Here is a 25,126-nt window from a genome sequence, read left to right on the forward strand (position 1 = left end):
AAGGCAGCCCCACATAAAGCACATTGCAGTAATCAAAGTTGTATGTCATGAATAACTGAAGAAAGAACCTCCCTTCCCAGATAGGGCCACAGTTGGCATACCAGCCTAAGCTGGTAAAAGGTGCACCTAGTCACTGCCCCCACTTGAGCTTCCCCAGTTAGTGCAGAGTCTAGGACCACATCCAAACTGGGCACTTGGTCCTTCAGGGAGAGTGCAACTCCATTTAAGACCAGATGGATTCCTCTATCCAGATTGGTCTGTTTCCCTACTCACAGTTCATAGGCTACTTCAAGAATTCAGAGTTCTCCATGAGGCATACACACAGTTAAGATTCGGACTGATAGCCCTGCTCTTGATAGCCCTGCTGGGATGAAATGGGTTGCAATGAAGAAAAGCCTTTATTATCTGCAGATCTGTCCAGAGGGGAGGGAGGCAACTGGGGTAATTTCCTCCAGGCCACCACAAAGGAAGGCTCCTGTAGTACTATTGATCCCTGTCCTGCCACACAGATCACCAGCAACCCCCAGGCCCTTGTTAGGGGCAGTGCTGCCAATATCATATTTTCCCCAGGCCCCATAAACGCTCTGGGCAGCCCTGAGTGTCTGCATCTTAATTCTGGGTAGTAAGAGGAATGGTGCCCTCATAGCTGGCCCACCTGATAAGTCACAGGGGTAGAATGGGTCTGTTTCCTATTTCTCCTGAAATATTTGTCAGCTTCTTCCATAGATAACTCAAATTTTGGTTCCATCCCAACTTGTCCATCTGCTCAGAGGTTCTCATAGCCAGAATCTGGTCATTCCGGTTTTGATGTTGTTTTAAATCTTTTAGATACACACCTTTGAAATTCAGCCATTGAAAGGAGCCCTGACATTCCTTGGCTTTGTTATTCGTCTCCCCTCGCAGCTAAGCGCTAATTTAGCGCGGCAGCATGGCCAAACCAAACAAACTCCAAACAAAACAAAAATACAAAAAAAACTGAACATACTTTCTGCGGAATGTTGTTTCCTCCTCCCTCCTTTCTCTCCCGCCCCAAGGCGAAACTTCAGTAACCAACCTACCTCTCCTGGTTTCAGGTGAAAGCCCAGGTGAGCCGAATGGGCCTGTGGGTAATGTAGTTCCATCTTTTCAAAGCGGCTAATTCCACGCGAGTGCTGAAGCCGCCGCAGGACTCAGAGTCCCAGAAAGCGTGGCCACCGCCCACAAATGGAAGGCGGTGTGCTTCTAATTAGGTAGCTAACCTGAGTTTGAGACGCCAGGATGGGGTCATCGAGAACATATGTACGCCCGGACGTCTCCAAAGCGATGCCCCCAAATCAGTAGCTGCCGCAGATTGAAAGGGGAAGGGAAAAAAAGGTATGCTTTTTGTTGAAATTATGTGTTGCAAACTTTAGGTGGCTGAGAAATGGATGGAGGACAGAAAAGGAATATGTGGCTCTGCGCATCGAAAATGGTGAATTATGGCATCAGGTGTAAGTTCAGCTTTTGAAAAACCTAGCTTCCGGCTCAGCCTCTGAAACAGATTTCTTCTTTTTGGAAAGGGATAGAGAGCCACCCCGTCCCGGGTGCGTGCGCACAAGTTGGGAATGCTAGCCCAGGGTGTGTGGGAAAAATCTCTCCTCTCCCCGCAACTCCCTCTTTCTAAAACTAATTCTTAAAAGCTATTTGTATCAATAATGCAACGGTTTTCAACGGCTATACTGTGACAACAGTTTGCAACAGACTTTGGGCGCAATCCTATGAGTGTTGAGACAGAAAAAAAAATTCCTACAACTCCCATGCCTGGCTGGGGGGATGCTGGGAGTTGTGGACTTTTTTTCTGTCTCAACACGTATAGGATTGCGCCCTTTGCGTTTTGCATCGTTTTAGGACGCTACTTTAACCCGTTATTGGCTCTTCCCTTTTCCTACGGTTCTTACTCCTTCCTCTTGGGGTTTTTCAGACAGGCCATGCTGACTTCCATGGTCTCTTAAGCAGAGAGACTGCCTTCCAGCAGTCTCTCTGCTTAACCTACAAATGTGGATGATTAGAGCCTAGTCTATAATAAAACGTAAGGTAGAATGTACGCAGATGAACTAAATTCGAGGGCTCTTTCCTACTCTATGGGAATCTTTCTAACCTGGGTCTGGGGTCAGCAGACCAGGCTTCAAATCCCCCCTCAGCTATGGAGACCAACCTTCAGCCTAACCCTACTTCAAAGGATTGTTGTAAGGATAAAATGGGAGGACAATGTATACCAGCAGCGGTGCAATTAGGGCTGGATCTTGGAGCCCACATCTGCTGCCCAGGAATTCCCCGGAGAGTGCCACTGCTGGCGCAGTGGCAAACAGGCCTGGTGTCAACATCTGGCGTGGCCTGTGCATGCTAGCGCCCACCAGGGCTGATGCTGCTCACTGCAAGACATTTTATTTGGGTCTGATTAGCCTTCCCCAACCTGGTGCCCTCTAGATGAGTTGGGACTACTACCCCTATATCCCTAGGCATCTGGGATGGATGGGTGTTGTAGTCTAACACATCTGGATGGTGCCAGTTTGGGGAAGGCTGGATTATGCCATGCCATTACCTGTGCTTGTATTTCCTTACCCGTGATTAACTCTGCTATGAATTTGCTCACTTCTTCAAGCCAAATATGTATGATCCTGATTCTGAGTTTAGTACTTAGCCTTGGGTAAATAACAGGTCTAAAGGCTCCAGTCCTGTGCCTCACATCACAAAGCAAAGAGTTTCAATTCTGGATGCTGGCAAAACGATATCATGACAGTGTATTCTGTATGGCCTGTAACGTGTAATATAGAAAGTGAGGAAAATACTTTTAGGGTACAATCCTATGTATATTTAGTCAGAAAAAAAGTCCTACAGTCCCAGCATTCCCCAGCTGGCTGTGCATAGGATTGTGCCCTTAACTAGTAAAAGTTACTATTGATGTAAGCTAGGGCTTTCAACTGAGAATTTCAGCTGAATGATTAACTGGTTAGAATCAACTAAGGGAGCAATCCTATGACCACTAGCCAGTGGCTAGACGGCCATAGGATATGTGGTTTTCCGGGAACCGACCTTCCCCCCCCTTCCGTGCTGCCTTGCAGGGAGTGCAAAACAGCCCTGTGCTCCGCGCTTTCAAGAAGAGCATAGAGCTGCCAAAATGGGGTGTTTCGGGGTGGGGAGGGCAGAATTGCAGGTACGCCACATCCTATGTGTCATCTGGCAGCCCCTTCTCCTGCTCCACTCTCCTGCAGCTAGACAGCCGAAATCAGCTGTCTAGCTGAAAATGCAGGGCAGGAGAAGCATGGAGTTAACAATCCCCTCCGTGCTTCTCCTGCCCTGCGTTGGCTAGGCGGCCGCCTCTGAATTCAGAGGCGGCCGCCTGTCCCCATAGGATTGTGCCTTAAATGAACGTAAATCTGCAAACTACTAAAACCTCAATATAGGAGTCTTTCAGACAATGTGCAGTCTGACAAACGAAGGCTGCCCTTCTAAATATATTCACTTGTGAGTAAGTTCCATTCAATTCTGAGAGACTTATTTCTGAGTCAACATGCTTAGGATTGTGCTGAAGAGCTACCAGTTACTGTCTGGGAATGTTTAGCTGGGATTGATTAGCTTAGAAAAAAGGAGAGTAAGGGGAGGGGGGACATGACAGAGGTGTACAAAATGATGCATGGGGTGGAGAAAGTGGATAGGGAGGCTCCACCCCCCCCCCCCATTATACTAGAACCTGGGGTCATCCCATGATTGATCGGAGATCCGGGACAGATAAAGGGAAGCACTTCTTCACACAGCACATAGTGAAGCTATAGAATTGAGTTCCACAAAATGTAGGGCTTCACCACACAAGGCTAAAATCCTGCATTCTTACCAGGGCTCCTGCTTCTGGATTCTTTGTGGGATTAAGATCAGCTCCTTTATATAGGCTGATGTGTGCTGTTTTTATTTCTTAGCAATATGTGTTTTACTTTACAGCCACTAAGGGCTCAATCCTATGGGGATAGGCGGCTGCCTCGGAACTCGGAGGCGAGCACTTATCCAATGCAGAGCAGGAGAAGCATGGAGGGCATTGTTCTTTTTGCACTTCTCCTGCCCTGCATTTGTGGCTAGACAGCCTATTTCAACTGTCTAGCCATGGGAAGGCAGAGCGGGGAAGGAGGCTGCTGGATGACACATAGGATACGCTCCCCAGAATGCCCCATTTTGGCCGCTCCACGCTCCTCTTGCAAGCACAGAGCGTGGGACTATTTTGCGCTGCCTGTGAGGCAGCGCAGAAAGGGGGGAAGGTCGGTTCTCCAGGAACTGACCTCGGAACATGGGCTTTGAGGTCGGTTGCCGGAAAACCAGATATCCTATGGTCGTCCAGCTGCTGACTAGCGGCCATAGGATTGCTCCCTAAATGGTGCTGCTGTTATAGCACCATTACAGAAGTACTCTCAGTCAGTAAAGCACTTTATGGTGCTTCCTAGAGAAAAATCAGACTTTCCCTGCACTTTACAAAGGTGGGAGAAAGGTCTTAAACCATGTAAGGGGCCTTGTATGTCATGTAAAGGACCTGCAAACCTCCTTGATCGCACAATATAAGCCCACTGTGGAGAAGCCTGTAGTGATGGCCACCACTTTGGACGTCTTTAAAAGGGGATTGGACAAATTCATGGTGGACTACACTGTCAATGGCTACAAGTCCTGATGGCTATGTGCTACCTCCAGTATCAGAGGCAGTAAGCTTATGTACCCCAGTTGCTGGGGATCATGGGTGGGAGGGTGCTGTTGCACTTGTGTCCTGCTTATGAGTTCCTGGGCGACAGCTGGTTGGCCACTGTGTGAACAGATGCTGGACTAGCTGGACTCTTGGTCTGATCCAGCATGGCTCTTCTTATGTTGTTATGTCTGAAAGAAATCCAATTTTAAAAAGCTTTCTCTTTCACTTCTATTACACTAACACATCACAGGCAAAATAGTCTTTAAAAGTGTGTATTTTAATGCTGCACCAATTAAAACTTGCCTTCACTGATGAATGAGGCTGCAAAATAGTGATTTTTGATAGCCTATACCACACCTGGGGAAATGTCATATAAATCAAGGCATATCTAATTATGATGAAGCTGATCCCCAACCTGGTGCCCTCCAGATGTGTTGGGCCACAACTCCCTTCATGCCCAACCAATGGCCATTCTGGCTGGGGATTATGGGAATTGTAGCCCAACACATTGGGAGGGTGCCAGGTTTGGAAGGCTGATACAGCCTTCATCCCTTCATATTAGTTACTTGCATTGGGATCAAATTCTAAGGTCATTATATCCACGAGAACATGTTCTATTAACTGCTGTACTTTGGGGCAAAGGATGAATAAATTGAAACTGGAGATATCTTGAATTGGACCATAACTATCGCGAGTGGGTCCTGCTTGCCTTTCCTACTGCACCCCCCTGAAAAGCTGTTCTGCAAGTTGAGGGACCTGCATGAATACTGTGAGATGTGATGAAAGATCTGTACTGTAGGGGGTAACTGCGAATCGTAAACTCCTTTTTGTGCAAGTGGAAATGCCTCCACTTGTATTCTGGTCTCTTTGGAACCAACCCACTGAAATATAATGTAGTTCAAAGTTTGTATCAACATTTTCTTAGGGCACAAATTATTTAATGATTCTGAGATTGACTTGACCTATCCCAGTATCAAGGTATGGAAATCTTCAAGTGTGACCTACTTTTCCTCTCCCATTCTTCTGCCTATGGTACTTCTGCCAGGCTTGAAGCCCTAGGCCAACATTGAATGTGGGATACTGTGGGAAGCACTGACCCATTCCCTAAAAAATAAAGCCAGTCTTCCAAACACCTTTTGGATATGTTCCTCTAATTTTTGCTGGGGATAAAAGAAGACCAGTAGGTATCATCCCAGATGGAAACAGGAAGATGAGAAACGAAGTATCCCCCCAGATGATAATTAGGGCTGTGCAGGGACCCCCCCCACACACACACACTCTGGAGGCCAATCCGGAGCTTCTGAATTGGCCCTGACCCACCTCGGGCTGATCCAGAGCTGGGCCAACCCACTTCGGCCTCCAGATCTGAAGCACGATCCAGACAGCCGAAGCACCACCACGCCACTCAGCCATGAGAGCCCTGCACTTCCCACCACCCAGCCGCACGAGCCCTGCACCTACTCTCTGCCCAGCTGTGCAAGCCCCATACTCCTCCTTACCTGGACCCATGGGGAGCTCCTGCAGCTGCCACCATCTTGGAGGGAGTCACCGGCTAGATCTACACAACTGCTTTATAGCAATGTTGAAGTGCACTGATAACTGTTGGGGCAAATTACACATTTGCTTTTGTAGTGCTATTTCCTGCTCTTCATTGCACATTATCCACATTATTGCCACAACAAATGTCATTGTGTGTCCTACGAGGTATAAATGTGCAAGAGGGATATAGCATTACTATGACCAGATCATAATGATATGACACAAGGTGTAGATCTGGCCACCATTTTCTTTTAAAATGGTGACCCTTCTTCTTCCGGTAAGTAAATGGTGTGTAGTTTGCGGCCATAAAGGAACCATCTACGCAATATTACAGGTGTAAATGGCCCATTTACACCTGTAATATTGCGTGGATGCCCCTTTACATCCACAATCTATGCACCATTTACTTACTGGAAGAAGAGGCACCATGGCAACTCCCTCCAAGAGAGTGATAGCTGCAGGCGCTCCCCACGGGTCTAGGTAAAGCATAGGGGGCTCGCATGGCTGGTGGGCGGCTGCCTGGATTGGTGCTTCAGGAGTGGTCCAACCTGCTTCAGGCTGCTCCCAACCCACTCAAGAACCAGTTTCCTTTGGCCCAAATTACCCTGATCCGCTTCGGGATTCAGGCTGAAGTGGTGCACAGCCCTAATGGTAATCCTGTGATTTGGGTGTGTATGAGAAATGGCTGGTGAAGAGTTCAGTAGGCCACAGGCTAACCATGACGCTTGTTTGGGTCACTGCAGCAGCTCATTAAGACTCAGGAGCGTTGAACTGATGGGAAAATCCAAACGAGGATCCACCTGAGGCCTTATTTGGCTTGATAAGATTCCCTTTGGTGACAGCAGTGCTTACATCTGACCAGTCTTGTGGATGCTAGGCCAGTGAAGGATGTGGTCCATGATGCAGGCTGAGGGTAATGTCAAAATATAATCTAATATGGGATGTACAACGGATGCAGAACATTATGTGGGGGCACTGAACTGGTTTAGCTGAAGAATAGGATAGCTGTGTTCTTCTCATGTGTACCCACAACAGTACTTGAGAACTGTTTCACTCACTTTGAAATGCTGGTGGCCTGAAATGCTGGTGATCTTAACCCCCAACCTTCTTGAGCCATAAGAAACAGGTTGGGATGACATAACTGAATTTGGAAGCCTTGGATAAAGGTGCAGTCAGTTGGGTACAATAAACTTCTGCACATCGTGGACAGCCTCATTTGTTGTGGTACACTTTTTATGTCAAACTGCATGAGAGCTGGTGCATAAGATTATGTAGACTCATAATTTGCCCTGAATCTAAATGACTGCTGGTCTTCATGTTTACCTTACAATGAATTAAAATTGAGTTGACGCCTCCAGTTACATTAGCTGAGTTAACGCAACGATATCCTATAGCATTTTTCCTCAAAAGAGTAATTATATGCTGTGTTAGCCTTATTATTTGTTTAAGGGTGTATTTATCTTTTTTTAAAATCCAGCAGAAATACTATTAAGCTATGCAGAAAAGGTGATGGGAGAAAATACAGTTAAACTAGAATAGTTCTCTTACCTGGGCTACATGAAGTCCTGCCTTATAATAAAAATGGCCTTTTGCTCCTCCATAGTTTTTATAGTTTTATGGTAGCAATCTGGAGGGCTTACTCCTTTTTACTTTTCCTGTCATGCTTTTACTTACAGCAGTTACTAGTAAAATATTATTTCCTAATAATCTAAATCCAAGGTTCCAAATGTGATCATGTTATCAATTTATAAATGGTAGTAGATGCAACATTTCCATGTATCAAAACCATTCCATCCTTTCTCTGACTGAGCCTTGCGCTCAATAGACATCCTCATTAAATTGCCCATTAAGGTGCTTGAATGTTCACAGCACTTTCACTTAATTCCCAACTGATCAGTATCCATACGGGATTTGAGTTATTTCTTCCCAAAGTACTTTATTTTGCATTTTAGTTATAGTACTTTAATTGGCTTCTGTGCTCCACTTCAGGCTTTCTAGATGTTCTCATAATCCTATAAAGCATTGTTTCATTAATCATGTATTTTTCTATCTTCAGCTATTGGGCGGTATATCAATGACTAATAGTATCATAGAATAGTAGGGTTGGAAGGGACCTACAAGGCCATCGAGTCCAACCCTCTGCTCAATGCAGGAATCCAGGTCAGAGCAACCCTGACAGATAGCTGTCCAACTTTATCTTGAATGCCTCCAGTGTGGGAGAGCCCACCACCTCCCTAGGTAATTGGATCAATTGTCGTATTGCTGTAACAGTCAGGACGTTTCTCCTGATGTTCAGCCAGAATCTGGCTTCCTGTAACTTGAGCCCATTATTCCGTGTCCTGCACTCTAGGATGATCGAGAAGAGATCCCAGCCTTCCTCTCTGGGACAACCTTTCAAGTACTTGAAGGGCGCTATCATATCTCCCCTCAGTCTTTTCTTCTCAAGGCTAAACATGCCCAGTTCTTTCAGTCTCTCTTCATAGGGCTTTCCAGTCCCCTGATCATCTTTGTCGCCCTCCTCTGAACCTTCTCCAGCTTGTCTGCATCCTTCTTAAAATGTGGTGCCCAGAACTGGACACAGTACTCCAGATGAGGCTTAACCAGTGCTGAGTAGAGGGGAACTAGTACTTCCCAGGATTTGGAAGCTATGCTTCTGTTAATGCAGCCCCAAAGAGCATTTGCCTTTTTTGCAGCCACATCACATTGTTGGCTCATATTCAGCTTGTGATCTACAACAATTCCAAGATCCTTCTCGCTTGTAGTGTTGTTGAGCCATGTATCCTGCATCTTGTAACTGTGCATTTGGTTTCTTTTTCCAAGGTGCACAACTTGGCATTTATCCCTATTAAATGTAATTCTGTTTTCCTCCCAGCGCTCCAGTCTATCAAGATCAGTTTGAATTCTGTTTCTGTCTTCCAAGATATTACCTATCCCGCCCAATTTGGTGTCATCTGCAAATCTGATAAGGATTCCCTGCACCTCCTCCTCCAAGTCATTAATAAAAATGTTGAAGAGCACTGGGCCCAGGACTAAGCCCTGCAGTACCCCACTCATTACCTCTCCCCAGTTTGAGAAGATCCCATTGATAAGCACTCATTGAGTCCGATTCTGTAGCCAACTGTGGATCCACCTGACTTTTTGTTCATCTAGCCCACTTTGAGCTAGTTTGCTCATCAGGATATCATGGGGCACTTTGTCGAAAGCTTTGCTGAAGTCAAAGTATATGATGTCCACAGCATTCCCACAGTCCACAGGGGAGGTTACCTGATCAAAAAATGAGATCAGATTCGTCTGGCAGGATTGGTTCTTGACAAATCCATGTTGGCTTCGAATAATCACGGCATTGTTGTCAAGGTGCTTCCAGATGGATTCCTTTATCATCTGCTCCAGAATTGGCCCAGGGATTGATGTCAGACCTACTGGTCTGTAGTTCCCAGGTTCCTCCTTTTTACCCTTTCTGAAGATAGGGACAACATTAGCCCTCCTCCAGTCATCTGGCACTTCCCCTGTCCTCCATGGTTACTCAAAGAGAATAGACAGCGGTTCTGAGAGTTCTTCTGCCAGTTCCTTTATTACTCTAGGATGCAGTTCATCTGGCCCTGGAGATTTGAACTCATTCAAAGTAATGAGGTGTTCTTTGACCATATGCCTATCGATCTCAAGCTGCAATCCTGCCCCTTCAGCCTGTACTTCGCCTTTCCAGGGGGCTCATAGACCCTCTTTTGGGAGAAGACTGAGCCAAAGTAGGAATTGAGCACTTCTGCCTTTTCCTTGTCATCTGTTATCATTTTGCCATCCTTATTTAATAGCTGAACCACCATTTCTTTCCTCTGTCTTTTACTATGCACGTAGCTGAAGAAAGCCTTTTTGTTGCTTTTAGCATCCCTCGCTAACCTCAGCTCATTCTCAGCTTTAGCCTTCCTGATGCCATCCCTGCAATTCTGTGCTACCTGCCTGTACTCTTCCTTTGTAGCTTGGCCTTCCTTCCACTTCCTATATGTGTCCTTTTTTGTTTTCAGGTCATCTCTAAGCTTTTTGTGAAGCCACATTGGCTTCTTCTGTTGTCTTCCACCTTTCCTTCTTGTTGGAATTGTTTGTAATTGTGCCTTGAAAATTTCCTTTTTTAAAAGCTCCCACCCATCTTGGACTCCTTTTCTCATTAGAGTCGCTTGCCATGGGACCTTGCTTATAATTGTTCTGAGTTTATTAAAATCAGCTTTCCTAAAATCCAGGGTACGCATTTGACTACACTTGGCTTTTGCTTCCCTTAGAACCAAGAATTCAAGTATAACATGGTCGTTTTCCCACAGAGTTCCTGTAACTTCTTCTTTATCCACTAAGTCATCTCTGTTGGTTAGGATCAAGTCAGGGGCAGCTGATCCTCTAGTTCCTTCCTTTCTGTAGGAGGAAGTTATCTGACACACAAGTCAGGAATTTCTTGGAGGGGCCATGTTTTGCAGAATTTGTCTCCCAACAAATATAGGGGAAATTAAAGTCTCCCATTACTACTACATCATGCTTCCTTGAAACATTGGCTATTTGCTTTTCAAAAGTTTCATCCTTGTCTTCTCCTTGATTGGGTGGCCGGTAGTAGACTCCGTCCACCAGGTTCCTTTTATTCTTTGCTCCATTTATTTTGATCCAGATGCTCTTGATGGGGCTATCAAGCTCATCCTCCTGTATTTCTGTGCAGAGATATGTATTTTTCACATATAGTGCAACCCCACCTCCCTTTCTGTTCCTCCTGTTCTTTTTGAAGAAGTGATATCCTTCAATTGCTGTATTCCTGTCATGAGAGTCATCCCACCAAGTCTCAGTTACACCTATCAAGTCATAATTTCCCTCTTGTATTAAGAGTTCAAGTTTGTTCTATTTGTTTCCCATACTCTGGGTATTAGTATATAGACATCGAAGACCATGTGCTTCATAGTCTGGCTTTCTTCCTACATGTTTCTGAAGACTATTATTGGGCACTATTAGAGCTGTTCTCTCCATTGCGGTGCATGAGTCTTCGTCCATTGTTACCCCCAACTTTGTCTCCCCTGTAGGATTCAGTTTAAAGCCCTCCTGATTAAGTTCTTCATGCTGTGACCAAACACATCCTTCCCAGCCCTTGTGAGGTGCAACCCATCCCTTGCCAACAGCCCATCTTCCAGGAAGTATAGCCCGTGGTCCCGGAATCCAAATCTCTCGCACTGGCACCACCTTAGTAGCCAGTCATTCACCCGGAGTATTTTTCTTTCCCTTTCTGTCCCTCTTCTAACTACTGGAAGGATGGATGAGAAAACTATCTGGGCCCCAAAGTTCTTGAGTTTCCTTCCCAAAGCTTCAAAGTCTGACGTGATCTCTTCGTAGCTCCACTTGGCAGTATCATTTGTTCCCACATGGATGAGAAGAAAGGGATACCTGTCAGTGGGCTTTATGAGCGCATGCAACCTTTCAGTCATGTCACTAAACCATCCTCCCGGGAGACAACATACCTGGCGAGTCCACGGGTCTTCGCAACATACTTGGGTTTCGATCCCACACAGCAAGTAGTCTCCCACTACTACTACTCTCCTCTTCTTGTTGTTGTAGGCCTGGGTTTCATCACCTCTGCTTGACTGACCTTCAGCCTCTTGCTCACTCTCATGCAGGTTCCCCTGTAATTCTTCCTCTGCAGGCTGTCCTCCAGTCTCATCCTCAAGTACCTGGAAACAGTTCCATAGCTCCACTGCTTCCACTGGTGTGGAGTGGCGTCTAGTTCTTCTTCTCCTAACTGCCACCCTTTTCCAAGGAGTATCCTCTACTGCATTTTTCCTCACCTCAGCATTTCCCACTTCTGCCTCATCTTGCTGTTGCTCTTCAAGCTTCTGGTCTTCACTTTGCTGCTGTAGTTGCCCCATTCTGTCCAAGAATTCTTCGTGTTCTCTTATTCCCCGGAGGGTTGACAGTCGCCATTCCAGTCCTCTTACTTTTTCTTCCAACAGCGTGATCAACTTGCACTTGTTGCAGGTGTAAGCCATGTTGTTCTCAGGCAAGAAAACAAACATTGCACACACCTTGCAGGTCAACACCACTGGAGAGTCTTGTCCCTCCATGGCCTCTTTACCCTTTTTGTGTCTAGCTTTCTGATTGTTCTAGAATAGCCTGGTCCTGGTCCTCTACTCACTAGAGGTTAAAAGCAGAGTCCCACTCTTTGCCTCTCTCTCTTTTGTCTCTTCTACCACTGCATCTCCCCTGGCCAACTCCTGTTTGCTCCCCCTGTTCGCTTGCTCTGGTCATTCACTCTCTGGGAGCTTGCTTGCTTCTGTAGTCCATGGACCAGCTGGAGCAGCTTCCTCTGCTCTGCTTAGCTGGGAGGCGGGAAACAGACTGAAGCTTCCTGCCCATACAGCTGTTGGGAGTACTCAGGCCACACATCCCCAATTCAGTTGGAGCACTCAGGAGCACCTGGTGAGCTTACAGCCACTCAGAAGGATAAAGGGCTGCCCCCTGGGCTTCCTGCAGCCCACTTACCTCTTTGCCTCTGTCTCCTTTGTCTCTTCTACCACCTGGTGAGCTCACAGCCACTCAGAAGGAGAAAGGACAGCCCCCTGGGCTTCCTGCAGCCCACTTACCTCTTTGCGTCTGTCTCCTTTGTCTCTTCTACCACTGCAACTCCCTGGCCAACTGCTGTTTACTCCCCCTGCTCGCTCGCTCTCTGGGAGCTTGCTTGCTTCTGTAGTCCCTGGACCAGCTGGAGCAGCTTGCTCTGCTCTGCTGTGCTCAGCTGGGAGGCGGGAAACAGACTGAAGCTTCCTGCCCACACAGTTGCTGGGAGTACTCAGGCCACCCCCCCAATAAATAAATAAATAAATATTGCTTTTAATACAAATCCACTTTCGGCTAAGACCCACAGCCGCAGCCCAATCTACATGGCTAATTTAGTGCAGAAGGAGAGCGCATCAGGGTCGTTCATGACAGATGACACTGTCGCCAAACCACAGCAACCCCGCAGCTTCCCTCTGGGAAAAGTGCATTTTTGGAAAGTCCTTTTAGGGCACAATCCTATGGGGATATGCGGCTGCCTCCCAACTCAGAGGTGACCACCTATCCAATGCAGGGCAGGAGATCGTCCCCTCCCCACTTCAGCTGCCCTGCATTTGTGGCTAGACAGCTGATTTTGGCTGTCTAGCTGCGGGAAGGTGGAGCAGGGAAAGCGGCAGCCGGATGACACGTAGGATGTGTCATACCAGCATGTCCAGCTTCCCCATCCCGGAATACCCCCAACTCCCTGTTTTCGCTGCTTCTGCTCATCTTCTGAGCGTGGAGCCGTTCTGAGCTGCTTGCAAGGCAGAGCGGGGGAGGGGGAAGGTCGCTTCCCAGAAACCAACTTATCCTATGGCTGTCTAGCCACTGACTAGCGGCCATAGGATTGCTCCCTTAGTGCATCCTTTTTCCTTAAACACAGCAATGTGCCCCATCCCCCCACATTAAATCCTGGATGTACCTATTCCTGTGACCTGGCAGTGATGTGGCCAAGGGGTGGGGCTGCCCACCCCCCTGCATTCCCTCCTTTTCCCCATTTGCTGTAGGGTGCTTTTGGACATAGGCTTCCTTTCCCACTTAGCACTCCTTTGCTCTGTTTCATCCTTTCACTATTTCCATTCACAGTATATAGCCTAGTGCAGTACCTGCTTCACAGTATGCAGCCTGTTTTCCCCATTCATAATAGCACAGTAGCACTGTTTCAGTCATTCAGAATAGTGCAGTAGCTGCTTTATCCATTCACAATATACAGCCGGTTTTTCTTATTCATAATAGTGCAGTAGCGCTGTTTTGATTATTCAGAAAAGCGCAGTAGGTGCTTTACCCACTCGGATTATATAGCCTGTTGTTTTCATTCACAATAGCGCAGTTTCAAGCATTCAGAATACCGCGGTAGGTGCTTTACTCATTCACAGTATGTAGCCTGTTTGTCCCCATTCATAATAGCATAGTAGCGCTGTTTCAAGCATTCACAATAGCGCAGTAGCTGCTTCACCCATTCAGATTATGTAGCCTGTTGTCCCCATTCACAATAGTGCAGTATCTTTTAATCTTTCACAATATCCACAATTTGTGGATGAGAGGGGAAAGGTGTGGGGTAAACTACAAGGGCTTAATTCAGCGCTTCCAGTAAACTTCCCGGTTAAGAGAGCATGGACGGAGCAGGAAACAAGCCTTCCTCATTCGCTGAGCAGCACCTACAAGGTTGATGATGTTCAGTTCTACTCCGCCCACCCAACCCCAGAGTATGGGGGCTTGAAGTGCTGTGTGACCTCTGAAAGCGGGTTTTAAGGTGGTGTATGCTCCACTTTTCTTGCTTTGTGTGCCCCTGATGGATAGACTGATTACTTCCAGTCATGTGCCATATTAGAAGTGCTGATCTTGATATATGATGGTGCTAGCTGCACAGTCTCCTTCAGATTGTTTTCTGGTGACAGCCATGTGCCAAGGTTGTTGTGTGACTAAGTTCTTTCCAAATATAATAGGCGGTGCATATACTCTGGCAGTTCTTCAGTTTGGGAGGAAACTGGTGGGAAATCTCTAAATATTCTTATTCAGTAATGAAGGTATTCTTCTAATGCTGGAGAAAGTTTTCAATAGTTTCTATTCGGTTCTAAGGTCATGGCTTGCTCCTAGGAGAATAAAGGCCAATTTTCACCATGCTTTTTTTGTGGTAAACGCATTGCAAGATATTGAATTGTGAATGCACCCCCATGCAGTGACAGCGGATATTTACCAGTGATCTTCATTGTTACCTTTTCTTGAAGAAACTCTTCTGAATGAAAAGGACCCTAAACGTAGTAAACATGTGGCCTTTAGGGCCAGTTACAAGGGTAGGCATGATTGGGCACCTGCCGAAGACCCACACCCCCTCAGGGGCCCAGTCCTCTAAACCACTGCAACCTAGTTGTTCACCTGCCTCTCATTCTGGCCCAGACAACAATGGTGATGAGAAGGAGAAGCAGTAGATACCTCTGCCTACTTGCTCACTGGCTCCCTGCCTGTCAAGCAAGCAAGTGGTAGAACTTATGAGGAGGAGGAGGTGGAGCAGGAGGGCATTCATTGAGGGTGTCTTGCCCACGGGCCCTTAAAAAGCCAAAGCAAGCACTGGCTTTCTTTCAAAAGAGTATGTATATTATCTTTTGTTAAGACTTTAAGACAACCAACCCCTTGTATGTATCCTCCCCTTTCCACCCCAGTTTAATGCAGTCAGTAGTTCCCTTACCCCAAGGTTATGCAGTGCTCTCTGGTTTTATTGCAAAATCATATTCTTCCAAGTTTCAGAATGATGCAATAAACTTAAAAGTTGGCTTCCAGGCAAACTGTCTGTCTATTTCTCTCTGGGTGTATGGTTGTTAGTACAAGCATGTACTGAACATGCAATCTGTGGTATTAATTACCATCAGTAATTAAGCCGGGTTCTCACCCAGTGAACATTACTGTTATTGCTCATTATTGTGACAGTTTAATTAAGGCCAAAGTGCTGGATAATGACACCTTTTATAGAGAGTATACTTTATAACCAGAATAGGCACATCATAGAGACATAATGCCTGGTCTCTCTTGACAGATATGAAGTTTCCTCATTTGACCTTAAAATCCCCATGATTAAAGTTGTACCTGGTCTCAGTGGGAGTTGTAGTTGTGCAGTTGCCAGAGCCTCATTGCCTCCACTGCTGATTTCTGTCCTGGTCTCTTCTCTAAAACATTGCATGCACCTGAAAACTGTTCCTACTGGCAGTGCCATCTTGTGGCCACCATCTTTGTTTCTAACAATGCCCCCAAAGTAGATATTTTAGGGCATTTTGTAGGTAAAATAGGTTGGTGCCATAGAAAAGGGCAGAATATGGCGACCACCCCATTGGTGGCCACCATACTTTTGTAGTGGTAGCCATTCCACACAGCCCTCCTACAATGCCCCAGAAGATTCAACTTCCAACAAAAGATGGCAGCTGTGAGCCACTGTCCACCATCAAGGCTATTGCCCACTACTGAGGTAAACCCCCTTGGAGAGGAGACAGATTTCATAGGAGGGGTATGACAGGATAGCGGTTTGCTACTCAAAGCCAGCCCTGATCAAAGTAAAGACCTCGAAAGGTAGACATTTTATTGGCCAGGTTTGCATGACTAGGGAAGGAAAACAAGCTATCATAGCTTATTTTCATGCCCTGGATGTGCTGGTCACGTGCTGTGTCATTACCGTAATTACCTTCGCCGGGTGTGGTTTGTCGTGCCGCCTGAACCCAGCAAGGGTGCATGGGGGTGGCTGGGTGGGTCGGTTACAAACCACCCCACAACTGTAGAACAGGCCATGGGTTCTGGGGTGGTTTGTAAACCTACCTGCTGTGCACCATGGATCTGAACCATACAACAAGCCTCACCCAGCGAGGGTAATTCTGGTAATGATGCCGTGTGTGCAGAGTGGGAAAATAAGCTATGATGGCTTGTTTTCCTTCCCCGATCATGTGAAGTGGTCAGTATGTCCATTTGTTAAAATCCTATTCTTAAAAGCACGTATAGCAAAATAATACATTTATAGTGCTATATCTTTTAAGGAGTCTCAGTTGATTCTGAGCTGGTATCTCCTATAAGGTCTGCAGGGCCTGAACTATCAAAGCAGATGTTCTGTGATAAAGTGTATCTTGATTACATGCTAAAGGCTGAGGTCTTATAAAGGGTGTTAAGATGCATCTTTTTAACTTGGCTTTTAAAATTGTTATGGTTCTTATGCTTTTTAATGTTTTTAATGTTTTACTATATTTTTATTTGACTGTGGTTTATTTTCTAGAATTTTCATAAACCACCTTGGTTGGCTTCAGAAAGGTGATATAGAAATACAACAAACAAGCAAATAAATAAAGGTTCTGCTTTAATCTAGCAGCTTAAAATTTTTAAAGTTTATTAAGTTAGAGTGCAGTCCTATGCAACTTTAGACAAAGTCCTACAACTCCCAACATCCCTCAGCCAGCATGCATAGGATCGCAAACATGCATAAGATTGCACCTTAGGGGCGCAATCCTATCCAGATAGGTGGCTGCCTCTGAACTCGGAGGTGACCACCTATCCAATGCAGGGCAGGAGAAGCAGAGGAGATCATTCCCTCCACACTTCTCCTGCCCTGCATTTTTGGCTAGACAGCCGATTGCAGCTGTCTAGCTTGTGGGAGGATGGAGCGGGGGAGGAGGCTGCTGTACGACACACTGGATGTGTCATACAGGCATTTCTGCCCTCCCCACCCCAGAGTGCCCTGTTTCAGCCGCGCCACTTTCCTCTTGTGAGGGCGGAGGACAAGGTTGTTCTGTGCTGCCTCAGAGGCAGCGTGGAAGTAAGGGGAGGTCGCTTCCCGGAAAACCAGATATCCCATGGCCATCTAGCTGCTGTCTAGCAGCCATAGGATTGTTCCCTCTATCTTTTAAAAGCTGAGCTTACTTGATCAGATCAAAGCATTTTGCAAAATGGCTCAGATGGGAATTCAAGTTACTTGATTTGCAAGAAAGTTGAGCAGTATGACAAAGTGTTATAAAATTTGTGGGCAAAGAAGTTTCAAAGTAGCCTGTTCAGCCAACTAGAAACAGAGACCAAGCAATGGGTGGAGGAGAGAGGAGTGGGACTGGTGACAGGCCTTTCTCCAAATTGACTTGCACCTTCCAGGTTGTCTTTGCAAGGTACATGTGTAATCTATAACCACACACTGGTTTACTCTGTTTCTAGCTGCCTGAACAGCATTAGCATTCCAAACTGGCTAGCTCCACCATTGGACACCATCAGTTAATTACCGATAATATTGTTTTAGAAAACTCAGATGAGGGTGAAACTGAGAAAAATGAAGGCAATGTCAGGAGGTCATATCTAAGTACACTGGTTTTGACCTATAAAGCCTTACACAGCCAAAATACCTGATGAAGCTCCTCTCCTAGTATGAACCTACTGGTACACTACAATCATCATCTGAGGCCCTCCTCCAGGTGCCTCCTCCAAGGGAGGTTTGGAGGATGGCAACAAGGAAGGGGGCCTTCTTGGTGGTGGCCACCCAATTGTGGAACACCCTCTCCAGTGAGGTTGCCTGGCACCGACATTGCTATCTTTTCAGCACCACGTTAAGACTTTACTCTACTCCCAGACATGGACAGTATACGATAAGGTTGTAACTGGTCCTGGGATTTCTATTGTTGATTGTTTTTAATTGTTTTTGTATGTAAATGGTTTTAATATGATGTATATTGTATTTTTAAAGTTTAAATCTTTTGTAAACCTTCCAGAGAGTTTTGGCTATTGGGTGGTATAGAAATATAATAAATAAGAATAATAAAAAAGTAAGTGAGGAAGAACATGTCAAAGCTGGTGTTTCCTACTTGCAATGGAAAGCTTATTATGGTTTTCATGGTTCTGATGATCCATGGTGTCCACCCAGCATCTTAAGTCTGCAGACATTTGCAGAAGAGTCTATATATATCTGAAATGTGAAGCACTGATGGGAAATTGTTTGAGAACATAAAAGCAGAGCCAGATTGTGCTGACATGTCCCTTTTTGTGAAGATAAATTTACTCTATAAAGGTTTTGATAGAGTGTTGTGGGACTGCAGGACTGTCAGGGACTGGCTTTAAAGTTAGTGAGCTGTAGCACTCCTCTTCAATTTATTAGGAGTCAATGATTTTGGTTACAATGAAAAACAATAAAACCTTCTAAAACAGAATAAATGAAGTGGCAGGCTGAGGGAATATGGTGTTGCCTGAACTCCCTGATATGGCTGGGGGAGGAGGGTCAACAACTAAAAAAGGGTGGAGAGTGAGGCAAGAACACAAAAGCAAGTGAGGCTGCCACGTTTCTTTCCGGATATATTTCCTGTGCCTTAAACTGCTGGATGACAGGCAAAAAGGTGCCGCTTTTCTCTTTACTGTGTCTCCATGCCTGGAAAAGCTGCACCTGTTACATCTTTTGCTTGCAATACAGCTGCTAAAGGAGCCCTGCCAGAAAAAAAGATGGTGACCATAGCACACTGAGGAGGAGGGAATCTCCTCCTCTTGTTTATATGCTCTTCTCTCTCCTTCCCTCCCATAATCTCCAAGCTGCATCACTGGACAGGATGGCCTGCACTTCGGAATCCATTAGGGAATCAAAAGGGGAGGAGAGACAGGATGAAGGGGTAGGACCACATCCTCTCCTTCTTCAGCTCTTGCTGCCATAGACCCGGGCCAGTACCGAGGCGCCTGCTGCCAGAGCTGGGAGGGTGCACTGCCACCCTCTCTTCTCTTCCCCCTCCCGCCACTGGCAGCTCTCTTGCCTCCTTCCCGGTGGCAGCGGCAGTGGAGGGGTGTGTGGCCCTTCTGACAGGGGTCTGCTGTTCTTCCGGATCCACCACCTGAGGTGGGGGAATTCACCCTGCCTCATGGGAGGGCCAGCATAAACCTCTGCCTCTCCCTTCCTTTGGGCTGTTTCAGGCAGTTTATGGAAAGAAATTGAAATGTGAGGGTGGGGTAGAAGTGGGAGGAGTGTTGACTAAACGCCCTTGGGCCTGGTCTACACATGCAGCAGGATGGGGTGGAAGAGCCCTGACGCAGTAGAATAGATGGCACCACTTAAAACTAGTTCTGTGCCGAAACCCCACCTGCCCTTTCCCTGCCTCTTTGTTTCCCTGAGAAAGAGGCAGTCATTTTTCTCCCTCTTTCACATGGATGTTGAGAATTTAGGAGAAATTTCTCAGTGTGTAGGGCTTCATTGCTTACCTTACTGTAAGGAGGTGGCTGAAGGGTGGTGGTGGTGGGGGGTGCTCTTTATTTTACCATTTTTTCTGGTTCTGTCCCTGCAGCCTCTCTGGCTGCTTGAGCTTTCTGAAAAGCCCCCTAGAGCAGGGGTCCCCAACCCTCAGGTCACGGACCGGTACCGGTCCGTGGCCTGTTAGGAACCAGGCGGTACAGCAGGAGGTGAGCGTAGGGTGTGTGAAACCCTCTTACATTGGGTCCGCAGGAGGGGGAGGCGATCCGTCCCTCCCCCCCGGAATTCTCGCCAGCCCCAGCCGGCTCCGCTCTGTGGCGAGTCCACAGAGCTGCCGGCCAGCTCTGGCCGCTGGCAGACTTCCGGCTGTTGGGACACAAATGGCGTCTGTGTAGCAGACGCCATTTGCATCCCTGTTCTTCAAGTAATAGGCTACGTAAATCTTTACGTAGCCTATTACTGCAAAGTAATAAATGTAACGCACTTGAATCATCCCGAAACCATCCCCCCCCCCCCGGTCTGTGTCTTCCACGAAACCGGTCCCTGGTGCCAGAAAGGTTGGGGACCGCTGCCATAGGGGACTTAACCAGGGTTTTTTGGGGGAGGGGTTTGTCCTTTTAACAACAACAAGAAGAAAAACAACAACTCCTCACTCAGCTTTCAGGCACTCTGCAAGCAGCAACACAGGGAAGCCCCAAAGCAGGAAGTCCTCGTTAAGTCCTCTACGGTTTTTCCTAGAAAGCTCAAGCAGCTGGACAGGCTGAAAGGACAGAACTGGATAAAAATGGTAAAATAAAGAACGCACATGAAACCCTCAGCCACCTCCTTACAGTAAGGTGAGCACTGAAGCCCTGCATCTGATTTGTTGTTGTTCAGTCATTCAGTCGTGTCCGACTCTTCGTGACCCCATGGACCATAGCACGCCAGGCCTTCCTGTCCTGCGCTTTCTCCCAGAGCGTGCTCAAGTCCATATTCATTGCATCAGTGATGCTATCTAGCCATACATTTCTCTAAAGTTTTCTTCAAGTCTTTTTGAGGGAGGGCAGGGCAGAGCGTGGGTAGCACGTGGCTCTACAGATGTTTTGGCCTACAACTCCCGTCATCCTTAGCCAGCATAGTCAATGGTGAGGGATGATGGGAGTTGTAGGCCAAAATATCTGTAGGTCCACAAATTGCCCACCCTTGCCCTACAAACAAGAAAAAGGAAAGAAAGAAAAAAAGACTTGAAGACTATGTAGTTGAAATGGAATTCTACTGATACTCCATGGTGTACATTGATACATGTTTTACAATTGTGCATTGTTACTTAGTGTATGGATATATATGTTTGTAAATGTGTATTTTAAAACACTTGGAGTAAATTCTGTGAGTATATATATGAGGGTTTGGCTGTAGTGATATCACTACCAAAAAAAAACCAAGAACAAATGCTATGCTATTGAAATGGTAGCATATTATAAAGGAGGCTGGAGTAGTCCCCAGTGTCCCCATTATGCATTTTCTCCCTTTAAGGGGATATATATTACATCAAGGAGCATTCAGCATTGACACAACTCCACAGTCCACTCTACCACCTCAGAATTCTACCACCTCATCTGCCACCTCATTCAACTCTGTGTTTAGCCCAGGAGTTAACAGGTCCTTTGGGAACACGGACTGGCCTTCCTCCTTGTGACAAGAGTCCTGTATGAGCCTGCATTAAATATACATCCTTCTAATCTGTCCATTATAAATGCTTATTTAAGCAATGACTTTATCAGGAACGTATTGGCAGAGAAAGGAGCAATATCATCTAGCAAGTACAATATTTGTGCAATGTATTTGACCCTGTGCAGATCCAGTAGACTGCACGACAATTTTTAAAGTGGCATTATCTTCCGTGTCATCAGGAATGATTAGAGTGGATTAAATGGCCCTTTCGTTTCTTGGTATCCTGCAATTTTATGCAATTTGTGGTCAGATTTCCGCCTCTCAACATCCATCCATTTCTGCTGTGGGCTGCTTTTGCAGAGCAATAGAAGACAATTCATGATATTCTACTGCAGATAGTTCTTCTGTTTTCAGTACCAAATGTATTTGTTGATCGACTTTTCTCCTCTGTTCTTATTCATTCACGTTTTGGAACCTTGATATCCTTTAGGCTTGTTCTCATTTCTGCAGGTAGCATCTTCCAGTTCTTTCAGTATTTCTGATTTTATTTTGCAGTGCCCTGAGGGATGTTACAGCAGTGACGGTGATGCCTCTGGCAGTAACAGGCCGAACTGTTTTAATAATGTTGCAGAGGGACTGGCAGGCAGAGAGTCTCGGCCTGCCATTGGCTGCACTGTTTAGAAATTAAATATCTTCAACTATGAGGAAATATGTTTCTCTTTCCTGGGTTTGACAGCAAGTTTGTCAGCCCACTGGTACCCATCAAACTAGGAAGTCTGGGGCCTTCCTCTCTTAGATCAGCACAAGGAATGTTTCTATGTTATTATGTCCATTGTTTGCTGTAAGTCCTCTGAGTTGTTTCATTTATCTGTCCAAGAGCTTATACATGTTGAGCATTCTGATATTAGAAAAATATGTGCAAAACATAAAGCTGGTTCAAATGATTAAAATACCACAACTAGACAGTGCAATAGAGCATTTTAAAGAGCTTCTATGTTAAAAGGTCCTGAAGTGACCAAAAACAAGTTGAGCTTTACCCTACTTCCTGAGGTAAATTCTTTAAATGTCATACTAGCCAGTCTCTTAGAAATGCCCTCAGGAAATGCACCACTCAGATGCTTGGATAGTCAGCCACAAGCAGTTTAAATAGGCATATATTACTTTTATAAGGTGTGTACCTCAGTCTTCTGTAAAGGGATTAGTCTGCTTGTGCTTTGTCACATTGGTAGCTGTGAGGAGAAAGTAGTTGTGCCACAAAAGAACTTCAGGCTTTTGTTTTCCCTTCCCTCACATGCCATTTTACAGAAGTGTCCAGGCAAGTAGGGAAAACCTTAGGCATCCATGTGTATACTATGCGTGAACATCACACTCAAGTTTATCACACATGTCTAACCTCCAGGTTAGATTACTGCAGTGCACCCTATGTGGGGCTGCCTTTGAAGATGGTTTAGAAAATGCAGCTTGTGCAACATACGGCAGCCGGATAGATAACAGGGACCAGAAGGTCTGAGCATATCACATCAATGTACGGTACTGCTCTTGGGACCACACTACCCAACAGAGCACCTCTGCCAGTATGAACCTACCTGTACCTGTTGCATTGAGTCTTCTTCTTTTTTTAACAAGGTGTCTAAGAAATGTAATTAATAATATATTTATTTAAGGTGTTTATAAAATACAGGTAAATATATATCCCACAAGCTATCTCACAATTTAAGTAAATAATTTTTTTAAAAAACCATTAAGATTAACAGCATTGTTGTTGTTGTTGTTGTTCAGTCGTTCAGTCGTGTCCGACTCTTCGTGACCCCATGGACCATAGCACGCCAGGCCTTCCTGTCCTGCGCTCTCTCCCGGAGCGTGCTCAAGTTCATATTCATTGCATCCGTGATGCTATCTAGCCATCTCATCCTCTGCCGTCCCCTTCTCCTTTTGCCTTCAGTCTTTCCCAGCATCAGGGTCTTTTCCAGGGAGTTTTCTCTTTGCATTAGGTGGCCAAAATATTGGAGCTTCAGCTTCATTATCTGTCCTTCCAATGAGCACTCAGGGTTGATTTCCTTTAGGATGGACTGATTTGACCTCCTTGCAGTCCAGGGGACTCGTAAGAGTCTTCTCCAGCACCACAGTTCGAAAGCATCAATTCTTCGGCGCTCAGCCTTCCTTATAGTCCAGCTCTCACAGCCATACATTACTACTGGGAAAACCATAGCTTTGATTAGACGGACCTTTGTCGGCAAGGTGATGTCTCTGCTTCTTACTATGCTGTCTAGGTTTGCCATAGCTTTCCTCCCAAGGAGCAAGCGTCTTTTAATTTCATGGCTACAGTCACCGTCTGCGGTGATCTTGGAGCCCAAGAAAGTAAAATCTGTCACTGCTTCCATTTCTTCCCCTTCTATATGCCAGGAAGTGATGGGGCCAGATGACATGATCTGAGTTTTTTTAATGTTGAGTTTCAAACCAGCTTTTGCACTCTCCTCTTTTACCCTCAACAAGAGGCTCTTGAGATCCTCTTCGCTTTCTGCCATTAGGGTGGTATCGTCTGCATATCGGAGGTTGTTGATAATTCTCCCGGCAATCTTAATTCCGACCTGTGATTCATCCAACCCGGCATTTCTCATGATGTACTCTGCATATAAGTTAAATAAGCAGGGTGACAATATGCAGCCTTGTCGTACTCCTTTCCCAATTTTGAACCACTCGGTTGTTCCATGTCTGGTTCTTACTGTTGCTTCTTGACCCTCGTACAGGTTTCTCAGGAGACAGGTAAGGTGGTCTGGTACTCCCATCACTTTCAGAATTTGCCACAGTTTGTTGTGATCCACACAATCAAAGGCTTTAGCGTAGTCAATGAAGCAGAAATAGACATTTTTCTGGAATTCTCTTGCTTTCTCCATGATGCAGCGAATGTTGGCGATTTCATCTCTAGTTCCTCTGCCTCTTCGAAACCCAGCTTGTACTTCCGGTAGTTCTCGGTTCGCATACTGCTGAAGCCTAGCTTGTAGGATTTTGAGCATCACCTTGCTGGCATGTGAAATGAGCGCAATTGTGCGGTAGTTTGAACACTCTTTGGCGTTGCCCTTCTTTGGAATTGGAATGTAAACTGACCTTTTCCAGTCTTGTGGCCACTGTTGAGTGTTCCAGATTTGTTGGCATATTGAATGCAGCACTTTAACAGCATCATCTTTTAGGATTTTAAATAGCTCGGCTGGAATACTGTCATCTCCGCTAGCTTTGTTGTTACTAATGCTTCCTAAGGCCCACTTGACTTCACTCTCTAGGATGTCTGGCTCAAGTTCAGTGACCGCACTATCATGGCTATCAGGGACATTCAGATCTTTCCTGTATAGTTCTTCTGTGTATTCTTGCCACCTCTTCTTAATCTCATCTGCTTCTGTTAGGTCCCTGCCTTCTTTGTCCTTTATCATGCCCGTCTTTGCACAAAACTTTCCCTTGAGATCTCTGATTTTCTTGAAGAGATCTCTAGTCTTTCCCATTCTGTTGTTTTCCTCGATTTCTTTGCATTGTTCATTTAA

The 25,126-nt window shown here is 45.9% G+C and overlaps 1 protein-coding gene across 1 annotated transcript in view; it reads left to right on the forward strand.

Annotated features, from left to right (window-relative positions):
- The first annotated feature begins 1,199 nt into the window (after window positions 1-1,199).
- MACC1 (MET transcriptional regulator MACC1) overlaps window positions 1,200-25,126 on the forward strand; it is a 54,459-nt gene continuing 30,532 nt past the window's right edge. The window contains exon 1 of the mRNA XM_084860452.1: window positions 1,200-1,353. Coding sequence (XP_084716578.1) covers window positions 1,277-1,353 — 77 coding nt within the window. The 5' untranslated portion in view covers window positions 1,200-1,276. The remainder of the gene's footprint in view (window positions 1,354-25,126) is intronic.

Source organism: Heloderma suspectum, chromosome 5 (assembly GCF_057233095.1).
Source record: "Heloderma suspectum isolate Gila_16-S chromosome 5, 16-S_ref, whole genome shotgun sequence".
NCBI lineage: Eukaryota > Metazoa > Chordata > Lepidosauria > Squamata > Helodermatidae > Heloderma > Heloderma suspectum.